The sequence below is a fragment of the Cucurbita pepo genome, chromosome LG20 (assembly GCF_002806865.2).
Source record: "Cucurbita pepo subsp. pepo cultivar mu-cu-16 chromosome LG20, ASM280686v2, whole genome shotgun sequence".
Taxonomy (NCBI): domain Eukaryota; kingdom Viridiplantae; phylum Streptophyta; class Magnoliopsida; order Cucurbitales; family Cucurbitaceae; genus Cucurbita; species Cucurbita pepo.
The window spans coordinates 4632178-4652367 of NC_036657.1; the positions used below are offsets into that span (position 1 = coordinate 4632178).

Consider the following 20190-nt stretch of genomic DNA (forward strand, 5'->3'; position numbering starts at 1 on the left):
TAGCTAAGCATTTCCTTTATGGGTTGGGTTGTTGACTAAAAAATTGAGTGACAAATTATATAATTTGAAAGCTGAAAAAGGTAAGTTCCTTTATTGAAATCTCTGTGATGCACATGTGATCCAAATGGGGGATGGCCCTGCCCTCAGCGCCCTCAGCGCCCTCAGCGCCCTGTCCTATCAACAAGCGGATGCTAATGGCTATCAAGAGGAGGGGCCATGAGGGGCCATGGGGGGGCCATTGGGGGGGCCATTGGGGGGGCCATTGGGGGGGCCATGGGGGCCTGCTTTGCCTTCTCCCTCCCCCAACACATCCATCCAATTCAACCTTAATTCTACACTTCAACCAATTACGCCAATCCATACACCTATTATCCCCAACCCCCACCTACCTAATTTTCAATTATCCCGGACCACCACTCTTTAACGCCTTCCTTTCTTTTCTTTTCTTGAGTTATCCATTCATTCAATGAATATGAATATGACGTTATTTTTCACATTCAATGGTAATATCGCATCTTTCAGTCTACCCATTTGCTTATGTGTAAGAAATTACAGGCCTTTGTGTGCGGGTTGTTATTTCAGTTAAACGTTCTTTATCTTTTCTTCTGAAAAATATATTTATTTATTTTTTATTTTAAACCATTTAGTTTAAAAAAAAATATTTTTGCCTTTCATCTTTTAAATGTTCACTTTTGTCTTGTACTTTTCATGAAAAGGTTAGTTTGGTCCTTATTGTTTTATTTTTATTTTTATTTTTATTTATTCTCTTTCTTACTTTTGGGGACAAAAAGGTAATTTGATTATATGTTTTTTTTTTTCTTTCTATCCATTAAAAAAGTATATTATCCATCATTACACTCTACAATTTTTACACATTCTCCTCTCTTAGGGGATTTTGTTTTTTATTTATTATATATATACCTTTATTTTAGTCTCTTAATTTTCAATGATAAAATGACTATTTTAACCTTTGTTATTAATTTTTAAATAATAATAATTAAAAAATCAAAACTTCATTTTAAAATTTTGAAAAGAAATCAATAATACGATATACTTTTTCAATTTTACTATTCACTAAAAGAAAGAAAATTACAATGAATTATTTAATCAATTTAAGTAAATTTTAACTTTCAAAACCAAAGTTCAAATTTATTAAACGTGCTTATAATGTAGTAATTAAAATTAAACGAGTGAAAATGGTATTTTAATTTCTTTTCTTTTTAATTAGGAAAGGGTACTATGACTTTCAAGATTTATTTATTTATTTATTTTTCTCCAATCGGAAAGAAAAGTACTTTTTTTTATTTTATTTAGTGGATAAAGAAAAGTACTTTCACTTACGAAAAAAAAAAAGGATAATTCAATTATTTAATATAAAAGATTTTGGAGTGTTTGTAAGCATCAAATCAAATCATTTCCATGTAATGCATATTTCAATTTATATTTTATAAACTATTATACACATCAATTAATCTATACTATAAAAAGGATTGTAGTGGAGCAACTTTGTTTCCTCATTTTTGCCAATATTTTATTCAAATATAATTACATCCTAATTAACTAAAAGTTTAATTCTCTAAATATTTTGGACTAAGGTTTTCATGAGTATGATATTTAAATTTATATATATATATATATATATATATGGGAGAGAAGTTATTAGTATATTAGTGTCTTCCCAAGTTTCAGGGAAAACATCTGTCAATTGTATTTTAGTTGAAACATAACATAGTTTGATGTGCTTCGTACGTTCGTGGAAAACTGGATTGATTGTTATATGTAATGCTGCTTGATTATCACAATACAACAATACTGATTCGAACAGCAGAACTTTCAAGTCTTGAAGAATGTATTTCAGCCAAGTTAACTCTAAACAAGTATTTGTCATAGCTTTATATCATGCTGATTCTGGTGATATTTTGGGCACATTGATTTGTTTATTTAGACTTACATGAAATAATTGAATTTCACAAGATGCATAACCCAGAAATAGACCATCTGGTAGTTCGACAACCACCCCAATCAGAATATGCTTTGTAATCTTAATTGAATCTCCCAACGTGGTTTGCTTGGTTCATGCATAAATTGAGACTTTCGAGGACGATCCTCAGCCAATGCCTTGAAGCTCCCTAGAAACACCTGCAACAAAGAAACATAAGAGAGAGGGAGGAACGAAGATCTTTTCTAGCGACGTTGAAACCTCCATTCCGACCCTAATACCAAGTAAACCAACTAGGAAAAACCCTCACTGGCCTTAGAACATCCACTTAGAGCAGATCGACGCCGTGGTGGTCGTCGTAGTCACCGTCGGAGAAGGAGTTCGAAATCATATTTTTTTAGAAACGAGATCCGTCGTGGTGGTCGCTGTAGTCACCATCGACTTTCAATTTTTAACCCAGTTTCCACCATTCCAACCCTCCTGAACCTATTTTCGACCCCGATTAAGGTAATTGTGGTCGTTTTAGAGCCGTATTTCACATTATTAATTGGATTATTAGTTTAATTGTGAAATATTAACAAAATGTGACGAACGGTGTAATAGGAAACAAACCCTAGCAACCTTTGGAGTAGCTCTCGAGGAACAAGAGCTTACGTTAATTAAATTAGGAAATACTTCAGCTAAGGCCAACCAAGTTAGTGGCCTTACTATAGGATAGACTAGAAATTGTATGAGTTACAATTATGATGTATGAGCTATGGTGATGTATGAGTTATGATGATGTATGATCAGTATCGTATGATGCCGTATACTAGTATATGATGATGTATGAATGGTATCATATGATAGAAAGAAAGAAAAAGAAAGAGACTTTCCTTGCAGTGAAAAACAAGGAAAGCCTCTTAGCAATACAACCATATACTAGTATATGATGATATATGAACGGTATCGTATGATACTGTATACTAGTATATGATAACGTATGAGTTATGATGATGCATGAGTTATGATGTTGTATGAGCAGCGTCGTATGATGCCACATACTAGTATATGATGATGAATGAGTTGATGTATGAGTATGATGTTTGAGCTGTAATGCATGTGATATGTACATGATTTATGTTTCGATGCATGACGTACATGATATGTTTGATGCACTTGATGGCATTATGATGAGTATGATGATGTTTCCATATTGAGCATGCTATATGATAATGAATGTCATGTTGCATCATGTCGTTAGATCAACCTAGGACACAACCCTAAGAGCATGAGAACGATGTTAATATAATTATTAACCAACGAGCATGTGTTAGTTAGTGTAACAAAGAGATCAGACTAGAGGGTTGTGTCAGAAGAGATCATATGATGGATTTAGAGGGACCTCATGCATATTATATGTTCATAGCATAGGGATACTTCCCCTAGAGATGATGAGTGGGACGTGCACAATATGACGAGCAAGGTGTTCATGGGGAGCATGACACTATGGGGTTCCGCTGACCTCCAGCCATTGCTACATATTAGATTGACCAGAGGGTCCAGGGGGTGTGTGAGCGCCTTGGAGATTCACACTCGCACGTGTGGGTCGTGTGTAGGGAAGTACTACACATCCAATTTTTCCGACTAGAGGCCACCCCTAGATGAGCAAGAGATAGGTCCCTAAATCATGATTACATGTGATTACATTAGCATGGCCCCTATAATGGGGTCACTTGCTCACACCGTATGTCATATTATTTTTCAGGTAAAGGCAAGGCACCCATGTACGGTTGACGGCGACATCATAATCAGAGACTGTGGCACGTGCATAGGGTAGATGCATATTTAAATTCCTAGTCTTAGGTTAGAATAAGATGTTTGCATTTCATTATTTAAATTATTTCATTTGTAATTGCTTTTATTTTAATTTTGAATTCCAGCGTTATGTTTTGAAACATGCGAGTCCGGTAGTGTTTTCTATAAGTTTGAAGTGTTTTGAAGGTTTTTAATTTTTTCGCTATTTATGACGAGCATTTAATAGTTATATTTCGCATTTAAGAGATAGTATGAGACATTAGTAGCAAACCTGAGTATGTAGAAATTTAGCGTTGTTACAAGATTACCATGGAGAAAGACATTTTGAACATCCAACTAATGAATGAATCATTTTCGAGCAGCAGCAATAGTGAGTAAGCAACAAAGTGTAGTAAGTTTCTCTGTAGGAGAAAATGTCTTTTTATAATCAATACCTACGACCTGAGTGTATCCCTTTGCTACCAGTCATGCTTTATAATATTCAACAGAACCATCAGAGTTGTATTTAATCTTGTATACCCAACGACAGCCAATAGCTTCATGGCCAGGTGGTAGAGGAACAAGAGACCAAGTATGATTACGTTCAAAAGCTACAATTTTAGCATTCATACCATGATGCCAGAATGGGCCGCTAACTGCCTCATCATAGGTATTAGGTTCTACGTGAACTGTATAAGAGCTAGAAAAACATGTTGAGTAGGAAAAAATGGGAGAGCGAAAGGTAATGATGAAGAGGATACCTGGGTGCCAATGTTGGGACTTGAGCTAGAGTTTAAATGATTGGCTGCAGAAGACATCTCATAAGCATTATGCCAAGTGGGAGATTATTTGGTTCGAGTAGAACTGATGTATCAAGTGAGATAGAATTAGAATTAGTGGGTGAATCTGAGATGACGAAATAGGAGGAAAATGAATGTTTGAGTAAGATGAATCATGGAGTGGTAAAATGGAAGTTGAAGGAGCTAATGTCAAAGTTGGAGAAGAAAACGGAAGGAATTGCCTCCATTTTGTTGTAGAGTACAGTAAAACCATCAACAATAGTGAGAAAAAAACGTCAAACTACTATTTGGAGCGGATTTTGTTTTCTCTTTCTACCCGTCTTCCAANTTTTTTTTTTTTTTTTTTTTTTCCCTTTCTTCTTCTTCTTCCATAATACTGATTCGGGCCATTGCGTCGTCGCTTGAAAATCTGCCTGTCTAGCTCTGATTCAAACGTTTCTTCCCTCACCTTCTTCATAAAACTTAAAGGTAGTGTTATAGGGAAAAGCTAGGGATTAATTTAATACTTTCTCGTGGATGGTAGAATGAGTTATATAACTCAAAAATTCATCACAAAACTTATCCAAGTCGGAATTCAAACCAGAAGATTTTTTCTTTGGCCAGCCGATTCTAGAGCTTTTCAAGACCTAATTTCTTCGGGAAAATTCTTTCTTGTACTTCCCTCTAGCTAAAGAATTTGTTTTGGAGTTAAGCATTTTATCTTAATTTTTGGAATTCATCCTCGGTCTGTAAACTTATTGAGAAGCGCAAAGGTCCTTTCTTGGGCAGCCTGATCTAGGACGTATTAGCCCCCGATTTATTTATCAAAAGTACTCATCGTAATCCTCTAAAACTAAAGAAAGGCTCAATTTTGAAGAAATGGACTATTAGTAAGAGTTCAATCATTACCCCCAAATCTTACCCGAAAATAATTTTCTTCATTTGGACACGCTCTAAGACTTGTTAACCTTCGTGTTCTTCTATGGAAATGTTCATTAGAGGTGTAGAAACTGAATGAGATAGGTTTTTCTTGACGACTTTGTGTGTGGTCTTGGATTGGAAATAAGTGTTTGAGGCTCCTTCAACACTCATTTCCTTCATCAAACTTGTCGGTAATCTTGTTTAGAAGGTGTAGGAGCAAGTTTGAAGGGAAATAGCGGACTATGCCTCTCGAATCTGGAAGAAATTCGAGAATAAGAAACTCAAAATCTTAGAGGCTATAACTCCCAATTGAATGATCGACTTAGCTAGATTCTTGCTCCAAATGATAGCCCCTACTTTAGTATTTATAGAGGGAGCTTAAATCAACATTAAAACCTCTTTATTAATTTAAGGTTAAATTTTACAAATTTTTGTTATAAATATCTTCTCGGATCACTCGGCAACTATTCTCCATTTTGAATTCTTGTAGTTGAATAGGATGAGATTACTTCCTCTAGAACATACTCAGATTTGGCAAACATCCAACAACAGAAAATGAAGATATGAGGAATTTTCTATAGGATACTCATTGTCGCGCAATATTGTTTTTTGATCCGTGGCATTTTCGTAATTTTTTTTTGAATTTCAAGGGTATTTTAGTAATTTGCCATTTTTTAAAAAATATTTTAGTATTTTTTTTTTATAATCCAAAAAATATATATATATATATATATATATATATATATATATATGAAACTTCTTTTACCATTTGTTGGTCATATTTCCCTTATGGATCATCTTGAAATTCTTTTGCAAGAAGGAGTTAAAAATCCTAGAAGTTTCTTAAAATTAGAAAAAGGACATTTTCGCCTTTTATGTTTTTTTTTTCCTTTCCGATCCTTTTCCAAAGGTCTTGATTCCCGATAATTACTGAAGTTACTTTCTTAGGACCCATGTCCTTGATTGAATCCCTTCATTTCTTTTCTTAGATTCTTTAAATCTTATCTGGGCGGCTTAAACGTTACTTTCATCTTACCTTGGCCTAATCATAAACTAAGTCTCTCTCAAACCCGCAAGGGAGGGAGACTCCATTGTTCAAAATTATACTAATAATCTTGAATTATTCATACCAATGATAATATTAAATTATTAAATTAATTAATTAATTACGAGACTCGAAGGCATAAATCTCAACAGTGAAGAGATCAAGATCTATTCAGAACATTCAGATAAGATACGATCTCATAGGAATTAGGTTAAGGATTTGATTTTTCGAAGCTTCTACATTTGATTTCTTCTCGTTTATTGATGATTTTTTTTTATTTATTGACCATTTAGGTTCGTTCTAAGAATACGTACGACTTTGTAGAAGAATTTGAAAAATATTGAAGCAATAATTGAAGGCTTAGAAATGGGGCAAACAACTAGATGAGAGAATGCAAGCGACCGAAACTTGAGGTAGGAGACAACCAGTCTAGTAGGTTCGGTTCAATCCAACTTAGTTGGACTGGTTAAGTCGATCTAATCAAATCGAGTTTGTGTATTGCTTGTAGTATATAATTGAGCATGAATGTTGTCTTTATTGCTTTATTGAATATTATGTGACATTGAATAGATTACGAGCATGTTAGGGGTCCATGATTAAGTTGATTTACTGTTTCTCTATTTGATTATGTGAGTTATGCTTGATGTGAACATGTTGCTACATGGAGACGCTTAGTGGTTCACCAACTAATTCTTATTTGTGAACTTGTCTCGATTGATAAAAGTCGACATAGTGCTTTTAGTAGCTCGCTATAATGTGAGGACTATTAGAGGGTTGCGAGTTAACCTTTAATAGGGAATCTATCTCGGTGGGATTTGTATTTATATCTTTATGATTATGAGTTGGTATGAATGGGGCCGAGCCTTGTGATGAATGAACCTTTTAGTTCCATATAAGTACTGTGTGGGGGCGATTAGGTGATCTCTATTCCTTAGTTGTAAGCTTGTTTAGATGAGGGCCAGAGACTGCATAGGACCTGTCTCGATTGATTGTGTACGTAACAACAGTATGAGATTATGAGTTGTAGCCACGATGAGATCTTTATTCCTTAGGTGTAAACTTGTTTAGATGAGAGCTAGGGACTGCATAGAACCTGTCTCGATTGATGAAAATATGAGATTATGAGTTGGAACCATGATGAGGTTGTGCTTTAAGCACCTACGATGTACAAGTTGATTATGATTGAGGGACTAATAATCTCAATGAGGTAAATGAGCTTCGAGGGCCAAACAACGAGAATCAATAAACTAATAAAAGCTCAAATAGGTTGAATAATAAGAAGCTATGAAATTGTAAAACCGAAACTTTAAGTTGAGCTTGGGTGAGCTAGTAAAGCTTATATTTAGTCGAGGAAAGCCTATGAATTAAAAATGCAACATCATGTTATGTAATAAGACATAAATGATTTAATGAAAATTAATGACATAACACTTAAAAATGAAGTTAGAGCTTGCAAGTAAACTATTTTTCGGTTATTTTTATACTCGTCCCTACTATCTTATCATTTTTAGATGGAAACTAAGTTGCACGGTTGAGGCAAGGGTTTGGACGAGCTATGGGGTTACAGGGGTCGAGATAGATCCAAATCTTAATTTCTGACTTCTGATGATTTCCATGTACTTGTTTTAATGCTACGTTTTGTAAACGAGGTCCCCTAATGTCTTTTGAATAAACGCTTATCTGGAAATGTATTTAATGCATGCACGTTTTAAATGGATCAAAATTATCGATTTTTTTTTTTTTTAAATTCAACGTCAATTAATAACGATCCGTGATTAGTTTTAGAGTTGTTACACTAAGAAGTTGACTCATTTAGGTTTTGAGAAGAAGGTTTTAGAAATTCGGGTAGAGATATTCTTGAAAAGAGAGAGGTTTGAAAGAAAAATTGAAAGAAGGTTTTAAAGCAATGTTTTAGGTTATAAGCGAGAAAGATAACACAACGACTTAAATAGCATACAACTCCGGATAAAGATAACACAACGACTTAAATAGCATACAACTCCGGATAAGAAGACTTGACGACTAGTTGCATCTCCGTATCATTTTGAGCCGAATAAAGACTTGTGAGACTTAAAGGTGCAGTCAAAAGTGACTACAGTGTCAAACAAAGAGGGTACTTTGTTCGAGGGCTCCAGAGAAAGGAGTCGGACAATATCATACCGTAATTCTTGCAAACTAAGACATTGTTGTTTACTTATTTCAAAATTGAACCGATCGTATACGCTTCTTTTTTATGAGAATATCAATTTGAAATAAAAATGAAGGGCATCTATGTAATTTTCAAATTTGTTTTTTTCCAACCAAACCAAGAAATTGACTTATGGTGTTGAATTTTTCTATATTCTTTGAGAGTATTTTTGGACATTGNTTTTTTTTTTTTTTTTTTTTTTTTTTTTTTTTTTTTTTTTTTTTTTTTTTTTTTTATAGTTTGTGTTTGTACATTTATAAAAAATTAAAGGTATTCACGTGTTGGAAAAAGTAAATGAATGTGAGCATGAAATGGGAGGTTGTTGAATGGATCCCAAATGTTTGAAGAGATGGAGTGGAAGATATCGCTCATCACCCATGTCACAACCACCCGTCTTGGGCTCTGTGGCGTAAGTGGGTTATCTTGTGTCTTGGGCTCGTGGTCTATGTGAGTTATCTTATGTCCGCCTAAGTGAGTTACCTTGTGACACATACATATGTCAGAGTAAGGGTGAATGTTGTAAGACGAGTGTTTCAAGCGACTTCTTTTGAAATGAGTTTTTTAAGGACACTGTTGGGTGCTGACATTATGCTCCAACTCATGTGTAGAAGATTGAAATATGGACTGGACCTGCTATCTAGTACATTATCCCTAAATGATTTATCATAGACATGAAGGGGTCTTTGCCTTGATAAAACTCGAATTGATATGTAGGACACATGGGTTCATTCTCGATAAACATGTCTGAGTAAGCTTCAATAGTTGATGACATCCCGAGATCTGAGATGACATCAAAATATATTAGTCGTGTTAACAGGGAACCAAAATGACAAGAGGAGTTCTGACGATGCATGTGAGAGACCTTAACCCCAAGTAGAGGGAAGATCGAGCCATATAACTTAGCCATATAACTTAACCTAGTGTAGAGGCAAGTCAAATAGAATTATAGATGATTGAATATACACACCAAATTTTGCACAAATTAACCTTAACACTCATCATTTACGATGATATTATAAACCAATGAATGATATTGTACTAAAAAGTAAGTTGTAACAAAAAAGGCAAGCTAAAAAGAGGCTTTCTTCTTCCTCCTTTTATTATTAATTATTCATTTTATTTTAGTTAGCAAGTTGTTGGATAAAAGACCTTTATGCTGCCCATATCTCTTTATACACAAATTAAGATGAAATTANAAAAAAAAAAAAAAAAAAAAAAAAAAAGAAAAAAGGAAAAAAGGGCAAGGGCAGGGCAGGGCAGGGCAGACAGGTGGTGGACAGCAGTCGTTTGGTGATTCGGACCCCTTTGGTTCCGGGACAAAATACCGATGCAAAATTATTGTTTTGTGAAAAAGGGCCTTCCTTTATTATACCCCTTTGACCCTTCTTCTTTTCTCTCATCCCCCTTTTCCACTGTCACGCACACCACCAAAACCAAACCAAACCCAACCCCAACCCCCTTTCCCCTTCATTTTAGGTATGCTTTTCCTCCTTTCATCTTGCTCTTCTTTCATTTCTTCTGGTTTTTGCTTCTGGGGTTGCGTTTTCCCCCCCCATGGATCTGTTCCTTCCACTGAATAAGAAGCTTGTGGGTTTCCATTTCAAGATCTGGGGTTTCTTTGTTACCCTTTCAATCTTCTGTTTCTTCTATGTTGTTTCATCTATATATATATATATTTCATTTTGATGCAGTTTTCAGGTCATGATTCGAAGGCAGGAGTGTTCTTCATATTGTGTGCTGCTCGATGAATTTTCTCAAATCTGATTTGCTTTAATCCAACTCTTTCTTACCTCTAATGGCCCCAAAAACGGCTTCCAAGCCTTCTGCAACTGATCCAAAGTCCTTAACTGAGCCAGTTATCTCTGGAGATGTATTGAACTCCACGCAGAGATCCTTGAATCAGTGTACTTTGAGTGATTCATCAAGCACCAAAGAGATCACATTGACCCAGCGAGATCCTGCGCTTACCGGGACTCGGGGTGTAGCAGAGGACTCTGTGGAACCTGAAAAGAAGACATCAGAATGTGAGAGTGGGAAGGATACAAACAGTGTTGCTAAGAGCAGTGGAAGTGGTAAGATTAGTAACTGTGTGGAGATGGTTGAGAGTGGGAAGAGCAGCGTGTGTCGGGGTAGCACGAGCAGCGATATCAGCGATGAAAGCAGCTGTAGCAGCTTTAGTAGTAGCATCAGTAAGCCTCACAAGTCGAATGACTTGAGATGGGAGGCCATCCAAGCTGTCCGTGTAAGGGATGGGATTTTGGGATTAGGCCATTTTAGACTGTTGAAGAGACTAGGTTGTGGCGATATCGGAAGCGTCTACTTGTCGGAGTTGAGCGGTACTAAATGTTACTTTGCAATGAAGGTCATGGATAAAGGGTCTCTAGCGAGTCGAAAGAAGTTGCTTCGTGCTCAGACCGAACGAGAAATACTGCAATCTCTTGATCATCCATTCCTGCCTACATTGTATACTCATTTCGAAACTGATAAGTTCTCATGCTTGGTGATGGAGTTCTGCCCTGGGGGAGACTTGCACACTCTAAGGCAGAGACAGCCCGGGAAGCATTTTCCCGAACAGGCCGTGAAGTATGTTCGTCGCCCTCGAACTTAATCACTATACATTCATGTTTCTTTGCCTGCATAAAGCTTATAATAAGCATATGGTTTTTGATGCAGATTTTATGTAGCAGAGGTCCTCCTAGCACTTGAGTATCTTCACATGCTCGGGATCGTATACCGGGACCTCAAGCCCGAGAATGTTCTCGTGAGGGAGGATGGACACATAATGCTTTCAGATTTTGATCTTTCCTTAAGATGTGCTGTTAGTCCAACCTTGGTTAAGGGCTCGTGTTCGGAGTCCGAGGCGTTGAGAAAGAATTCAGTTTATTGTGCTCAACCGGCTTGTATCCAACCTTCCTGCATTCAGCCATCCTGTGTAGTTCCCACCATGTGCTTCTCTCCCAGGCTTTTCTCTAGCAAGTCAAAGAAGGATAGGAAACCCAAGATTGAAATAGGAAACCAGGTAACGCCATTGCCAGAGCTCGTTGCAGAGCCTACGGAGGCAAGGTCAATGTCGTTCGTTGGTACACACGAGTACTTGGCGCCCGAGATCATTAAAGGCGAAGGTCATGGAAGTGCTGTTGACTGGTGGACATTTGGGATCTTTCTATATGAACTGTTGTTTGGTAAAACTCCTTTTAAGGGATCTGGGAATCGAGCGACGTTGTTCAACGTCGTCGGTCAGCCTTTACGGTTCCCTGAATCACCAGTTGTTAGTTTCGCTGCGAGAGATCTCATCAGGGGATTGCTTGTCAAGGAACCACAGCATAGATTAGCTTACAAACGAGGAGCAACTGAGATCAAACAACACCCCTTCTTTGAAGGTGTCAACTGGGCATTGATACGATGCGCTTCGCCACCGGAAGTACCAAAGCCTGTCGAGATCGAGCGGATACCCTCACCAACACCTCCAGTCAGTGGAAAAACTGTAATGGCTAGACCTGGCCCTGACTCCAAATCATCTGATAATTATCTGGAGTTTGATTTCTTTTAGTAACGAGACAATACTTGTTCTTGCCTGTCAACAATTTCAATTTTCAGTTTGCAGAAGTAATGGTTTGTACTTTTTGTCATCTAAAGCTTGAGAATAGTTCACATAAGGTCAGTGGATCAGAAGAAGATTGGGATTTAACCACCAAAACACCTCCAAGATACGAATTCACTGCGGCGATGTTCTTTCTTCATGATCTTGAAATTTGTAGAACAAGAAGAAGAACAAGAAGATGATGATGATGAAGATGAATCAATCACTTGGCAGGTGGATTCCTTTCCTTCTTCTTCACATATGATTTTCACATCACAAAATTCTTCTGCATTTTTCAGTATTTGTTTGGCTATTCCTTCTCTCTTCGATCTCCATTTTCTTGTATGATCCAGAATTCACAAACTCTCAGCACAGAGATTAAGAACATTTGAACATTTAGGTTTTGAAACTGAGAATTACTTGGTTGTTTAGAGAGAGAGAGAGAGAGAGAGAGAGAGAGAGAGAGAGAGAGAGAGAGAGAGAGAGAGAGACCTGGCCTTGGTGCTGTTCCTCCCTAGTATCAGTTTCCTTATCTGGAGAAGAGAGATGAGATCAAGAATCGCCTTGGCTACCATATCACTCTCGATCATCACAACCTCCACATTGACCTGTAAGAATTCGGTTGTAAAAACTGGATCATAAAATGGAACAACCGAAACGTGATCTGGTGCTATACCTGAGCAGAAGAACATGTATCAACAAATTTGTGGAGAAACTCCCTCCTCTTTGCTCTCTCTTCCGCCATGAACTTCTCCACTATCTTCGGACCGACCTGGCTCCTCGGAAGCATTCCCACTTGATTACGAAACACGCAACAATTTTAGTTAGATGAAAGTGATTCTACTCTGCCAAGAACTCTGTTACAGAGAGAAGGAGAGAGGACATACACGGGCTGGGGACGAAGCGAATCTCGGGGGAGACATGGAGCAAATACACGATACTGGATGGTAAAACAGCGAAATCGAGAGTCCATTGCAAGGCGGCCATACTGGAAGCGGCGTTATCGCCGATCCCAACGTAAACGCAATGGTTCGATTTGCGAAAATCGAAGGAGAACCAACTCTCTTCGCAATCATCCTCCAGTTTACGATTCGATTGCACATCAAGCCCTAGGTCGATCTCGAACAGATCGCTGGATTTCTCCTCTTCATTCACGCTTAAGCTTCGATGAAATTTGAAATCATCACTGCCTAAGTAGTAGTGCTTACTCGTCAATTCTTGAACGTCGGAACGAACACCTCCATCCACTAACAGAGATTCCGAACCCAACATGTTGATTCCCCGTCGATGGAAAGCTAGAACAGAAAGGCATGAACAACGAGAAAACTAAAAATTTCCAGTCAAATTTATACACGATTTTACAGAAGTATTCAATTAATCAAGGGGAAACGTGGGATTTAAGTTTCTGACGTACATTGGTTTGGATCAAAGATGATGATCATCATGTTCGGATCTTCAAATCAATTAATCTGGACATACCTTAATTCATATTCTGAATCTTCAACATTAAATAAACCTTTTCAATAAATTTAAAATAAAATTTAACGGAAAAGAACGTTGAATTATGAGTTTATTAAGTTTTTAAAACTTTGAAATTATCTAATAAATAATTTAAATATATTTAATTTTTTTTTACTCAAATAAAAACTGTAAAATTCAATTTAACCTAAAATTTAAAATTATATATAATTTAAAAAGGTAGAATATGTCAAATTTATTAAACAAAAAAAAAAAATAATAATAATAATTTAATAGGAAATAAAGAGAGCATTAAGCATGACATATTATTAGTGAGGGGAGAGAGATTTAAATAATAAGAGGAAAAGCATATTATAAAACGAATATTATATGATATTTATATGGTTCGCATGCTTCATATCGTATATGAAAGTGTTGATAAAAGGAATATCCGAATATGTTTTTATTTTATTTTATTTTATTTTATTAACTATACATTTTAATTAAAATGCTTAGAACTCGTATTTTTAGTTAATTAATTAAAATATATAGAACTCATATTTTTAAGTAATTAATTAAAATATTTAGAATTCATATATTATAATNTATATATATATATATATATATATATATATATATATATATATATATATATATATATATATATTTTAAGGGCGTAAAAAACAATCTAATGATCTGAAAACTCGTTTAACCTAACTCAATATTTACGGTTTAAGTTGAGATAAACTTATTTGAATTGAGTTTGTTTAAGAGTTTAACTGACCCGAATTTAGGGTTAGTTTTAAAATTTAGAGACTTACCAAATAAATGGTGTTACAAAATATTTATATAAGGCATAGAATTAAGTGTTTTTGACAGCATTGCAACTATACAGTTCATGAAATTGTGAGTTGTCAATATGTCTCAAACCGAAAAACCAATCAACTTTATTTTCCTTTCCAAATCTAATTTTTTCTTCCTCATCTTAAGGATTTTTTTTTTCATAATATCGACACGAGTTTGAGATATAATAGTTCATTTTCTGAGGGACTTGAGTTATGAACTACGAATTGATTCTAATAACAGATTCGATAAATTTTTTCAATATCATTTATGGGATATAAGTTGATGAGATACGTTTAGATGAGATGATATGTTCATAATCAAAATATAGTAGAGTAACAGAAGTATGACTTAGAACTACTCTCTCGTATAGCCATGTAGCTCTCGCAAGCTATGAGTAAATATAAACATATTTCGCTCGATCTAGTTTCCATAGTTTCTTATGATTTGGCCTAAAGGGACTTCCATCATATTGTGATATCTCATCATTCATCTCTTCGGAGAGCGTATCTACCCATCAGAGTTCTCTATAAAATCTTAGGGTGAAGTTGTCAACTTTCTCCTACCCGATAGTTATATGCAGTAAGCCGTTGTTGTTACATTTTTGCTTATATTCCCATATAACACTAATTTTAATTTCTCAAATCTTGCTTTCAAAACTCTCTTTCGAAATCTCTCTGCCCCCGTTTTCTAAATTTTTTTTCTTGAACTGGGGCCAGAGGCTCGAGCATACGTCGCTTCGCCAAAGGCGACGCAAGAACGAATAAGCTTAACTCACTTATTGCTGGAAAGTGAGTGTCAAACAATTGCAAGTGCGCTTCCACCAAAATGCGATTATGACAAGTGGTATCTAAGTTGTATACCTACCTATCATAAATATATGAGGTAGTACTGAATTACTATATTGGTTCTCTAGCACCTAATAAGCCTCGTAATATCTGGATATTCATGTGGGCTCTTGTCCAGTGGACAAGTTCACGACTAAGAAATAGTTCAAGATTATTTCTTTATGGTCACCACATGGTATTTTATGGGTCAAATTAAATGATTTCAGGACATGACCTAATATGTACTAGCTCCTCGAATTACTGAGTGCCAATGTCGACCCCTATCTATTGAGACAGGTTCACTATTAAGAGCTACTAGCAACTTTACTAGTCCTCACATCATACAGTCAATCATATGGGAGTGATTCCATATCCTGAAAATTCCATGATATCACTCGAGATAAGTTCACAATTAGAAGTGAGTTGACAAGTGCCCTAACCGTTCTCACATGGTAGCAACATCGTGCTGCATGATACTGATCACAAGATATAAGATAAAACATAATAAATTGAAATAATCTAACTCTTTATTACGCTCCTGCAACGATCATTTAACATGGTATATAGAATATTTATCCATATAGTCACACCACAACAATCAATTATGGGTATTCGAATTAATTTATCGAAGCAGACCATAACTCGTGGTTTATTGTCTTAATCATGCATATTTTTGGCTCGTAAACCGAATGCCAGCAAATTCAGACATGTCCTCCATGCAGACATGTCCTCCCTTCCTAAATAAAGAATCCCAAATGGAGTAAAAAATAAACTTTTCTCCTAATAAAACAAAGGCTTTGCATTGGTTTGTAAAAATTGAGGAACCAAATAATGATTGGATGGGTTTGGGTTTTGCCTCACCCGCTGGCAATTGACGGCAATTATGTTGATAGCGGTTGGCCAGGCTTGCACCAATCCTCACACTTTAGAGAAACTGACAGCGTGTCACGTGATTCAAGAAAATATTATGAGAAAATGCAAAAAAAAAAAAAAAGATCACGATGCCACGGTCATCCGTACATGGGCACCTTGCCTTTACCTGAAAAATGATGTGGCACACGGCCTGAGTATTTCGAAGAATATTCAGTAAGTGACCCCACTATAGGGGTCATGCTAAATGCAATCGCATGCAAATATGCTATAGGGACCTATCTCTATCTCATCTCATATTAGGGGTGGCCTCGTGACCCCACTATAGGAGTCATGCTAAATGCAATCGCATGCAAATATGCTATAGGAACCTATCTCTATCTCATCTCATATTAGGGGTGGCCTCGTGACCCCACTATAGGGGTCATGCTAAATGCAATCGCATGCAAATATGCTATAGGGACCTATCTCTATCTCATCTCATATTAGGGGTGGCCTCGTGACCCCACTATAGGAGTCATGCTAAATGCAATCGCATGCAAATATGCTATAGGAACCTATCTCTATCTCATCTCATATTAGGGGTGGCCTCGTGACCCCACTATAGGGGTCATGCTAAATGCAATCGCATGCAAATATGCTATAGGGATCTATCTCTATCTCATCTCATATTAGAGGTGACCTCTAGTCTGGACTACTATGGATGTGTAGTACTTCCCTACACATAACTCCCACGTGCGAGTGTGAATTTCTAGGCAGCTCGCCCACCCCCTGGACTCTCTCTGGTCAAGCTAGGTATCTATAGCGACATCCGAAGGTTAGTGTGTCATGCTCACCATGATCACTCTCATTATCATATTGTGCACGTTCGTACTCATCATCTATAGGTGAAGTATCCCTATGCTTATGTACACACAACATACGTGACATCCCTCTAGTTCTCATCTTAACGTCTCTTCTGACACAACCCTAGTCTTATCTCTCTATTACGTTTAGTAATACAAGCTTATTAGATATTTATTAATATCATATTTCATTCTCTTAAGGTTGTGTCGGAAGTCAAACTATCGACATGATGCAATATGACACTCATCATCATGCAACATGCTTAATATGAAAAAAGTCATCATATTAAGGTAAACGTCATGCAAAACATCATAATCATCATGCGACCATTAAATGCATTAAGCATGTAAGTATGTCATACATCGTAATATAACTCACATACATCATCATGCATCATGATAAAAAAAGATGGAGTGTGGAGGGCATATTTTTTCAAGAATAGGATTAAAACTACTCGATAATGAAATCCTGCAAATTCTCCCCAAGTTTCCCAAAAAAAAAAAAAAACACAAATGAATTGGTCATAGTGGACAATTTAAGCTTTAAGGATCGAACCTTTTCCCGAACCTCACCTTTGAGAACTCAATTGGACACTTGTGTCTAGTCGTGTTAGGCCTCGATCCCTTCTACAAATGTATGGTAATCTCTTTCCAAAGATGTAGGAATAAGAACGAAGTTTTTTGGTCGTAGTCCCTAATTTGTCCAAAGACAATACGTCTAATACCCAAAACATAGAAGCCACATTCCCGTTCTTTGAGCTTCTTCTTTTTTGAACTCTCAGATTGTATTTTCCCGAATTTGAATTGTCATATGAAACTTTATCTTGATAGTTATAGGGATATTGAACCTAATATAACTCAAGGTTAGTCAGGAGAAAGTTGTGAGAAAGAACCCGCTCGTAGAAGCTTATTATGCATGAGTATTAGGTGGGAGTTAGCATGCTCTAGTACTCTAAGCAGAATATAGCCCGTTGTGCAACCATATTGTAGCCATTAATAGAAATATAACCGCCTAAGATTACAGACCCTTATCCACTATCTTAATCCGATTTGATTTTGTTACTCACGTTTCCTTTCTGCTATATCACAATTAGTATTGTTATTAAACAACAACAAACAATAATACCCATTATTGACGTTATCCGTACTTAACATGTAGTTCTTAAATAATTGAGTAAAAAGTTCATTTTAACTTTACGTGAAATCGATAATTTATTTATTACTTGTTGTCACGCGATTTAGTAGTTCAAATTTTTGTTCCCACGTAAACTCAAATATGGTCAACAGTTTTAGAAATGGGTTAGGACTCGAAATCTCCACAGAAAGAGAACGAATGAAATGGAAAAAATTACGAACGTTCAACAATAATATTAATACTTTCTATAAAACATACTTATGAGCGTCACTTGTTTGTTGAGGAATCGATACATACTCATCAACACGCTAAAATAGCGGTCCAATCTCGATTCATGTTCGAATCAAACTCAAATTTTGACCTGTACTAAAAAAAAATAAAAAATAAAATACTAAGATATCATAGTTTTTAGTTCATAAAATTTTTTAAAAGTGTTAAATACTAATTAAAAAATAAAATACTAATATTCAATGATCTAATCTAATGGATTAGCTAAATCGACTAAAATTCGGTGAAGTTATGGTCTTTGCTATAGTCGAGCTCAGACCCATCCATTGGCTAAGAACCGATATGCTTGAGTTTGGGTCGAGGTTGAGCCTTCAATTTTTAGGAGAGGGTTGGTTTGACTTGACCCATTTACACCGATGAAATACTTGAAATAATACTTGTTGTAACTTATTCTTGCACTAATAACTTCCTCTTCAGGAGTGTCCATCAATATCTGTAGTTAATGTTTATCTCGGTTCATTCTTATACCCTCCATTAAATTTTACAAGAGACTGCTCTATGTCTTGGGTCCATTAATAAATGTCATTGTCTAGATCCTTTGTCAATGGCTGCTATAATCTTTTCAATATTGAATTACAACTAATATGCGTACATGATAGTGAAGCGCATATTAGTGAAGTAAACAGTGACTGGTCGAAAGTTTGCAGCGTAGCTCAACTCTGATCTATGCCCACAAGTTAACTTCTTGCTATTCCTTGCATAAAGTGTAACAAACTAGTAAGCATATTTAGATGGGCGAGATTTAAAACTCACAATTCTCATTTTTTCTACGTTTGGTATTAATTGATTGTAACTCACATATTAATTGACTTAATAGCTCGAACGCGTGATCTCGATTGGACTTGGTGATCTTCTTAGATCGACCTTTGATTTATTGATCTTTTCGGATTAGTTTCTAAGTTGTGATCTTGTTGATTTTGTTAGATAAACCATTGACTTGTTGATGTAGGCTCTAAATTTTCTAAATTTGCTGAAGAGACTGCCTCATGTGTACTTTTTAGGTGACTCGAGACCATACCCATCAACTTCGCCAACTTCCTCTTATTAAGATTTATGGATTTTTGAACGAATTTTGAGCAAGATTTTTAGTGAGATCAATGTTTGGAGAAAGGGCCTCAAAAGGTTGATCCCAATTCTAAGTGGGTAAAACTCAAAACCTAGTAGAAGAGTGGATCCCAATTCTAAGTGATATGAAATAAGGTGTTTTATTTATGGCACAAAAAATTAATGATCGATAATAAGATTGTACCATACATGATCGGATTTGGAAAAGTTTTATTGTATTTTTCAATTTTAGAGTATTATTTTTAAGGTCTTAACTTACTATTGGTGATGGACATGAGAATTACAACATTTCTATTCATCATAAGTTAATTTAAGTGCTATTTCCAAGGCTATAAATATTCATTCATGTAAGGCTATAGTCATTCTTGTTTACTTTATTAAGACTTCTTATTTTTGAATGAAAGTTGCATATTATGTAAGTCATAAACTTGTTCCTCTCTATTTCTTGGGTTTAGATTTGCATACTAGAGTCATTCAAGTAGTCTTGATCAAGTTATCTTGTAGAGTAATTCGAATCACGAGTTTAAAAATTAGTTTTCTTTACGCTTGATCATGATCATCAAGGTAATCCATTCCAAAACATTCCCTCGGGTTGATTCTTTATCGTTTTTTGAGGTTCTTGGATAATTTA

The 20190-nt window shown here is 35.9% G+C and overlaps 2 protein-coding genes across 3 annotated transcripts; one reads left to right on the top strand and one right to left on the bottom strand.

The window, feature by feature from the left end:
- Positions 1-9948: 9948 nt before the first annotated feature.
- Positions 9949-12637, top strand: LOC111783110 (serine/threonine-protein kinase D6PK-like). 2 transcript variants are annotated; one of them, XM_023663995.1, is made up of 3 exons: positions 9949-10124; positions 10340-11231; positions 11322-12637. In XM_023663995.1, exons 2-3 carry the CDS (start codon positions 10444-10446, stop codon positions 12196-12198), a joined length of 1665 nt encoding a protein of 554 aa, XP_023519763.1. In that variant the 5' UTR covers positions 9949-10124; positions 10340-10443; the 3' UTR covers positions 12199-12637. The 2 variants fall into 2 exon arrangements, with proteins under 2 accessions (XP_023519763.1, XP_023519764.1); XM_023663996.1 differs by lacking the exon at positions 9949-10124 and adding an exon at positions 10132-10235.
- On the bottom strand, positions 12333-13687 carry LOC111783574 (U-box domain-containing protein 35-like). The gene is made up of 4 exons (XM_023664500.1): positions 13116-13687; positions 12905-13023; positions 12721-12836; positions 12333-12567 (listed from the first exon to the last, which is right to left on the bottom strand). The coding sequence occupies exons 1-4, from the start codon at positions 13498-13500 to the stop codon at positions 12333-12335; spliced, it is 855 nt and encodes a 284-aa protein (XP_023520268.1). The 5' UTR covers positions 13501-13687.
- Positions 13688-20190: the final 6503 nt, after the last annotated feature.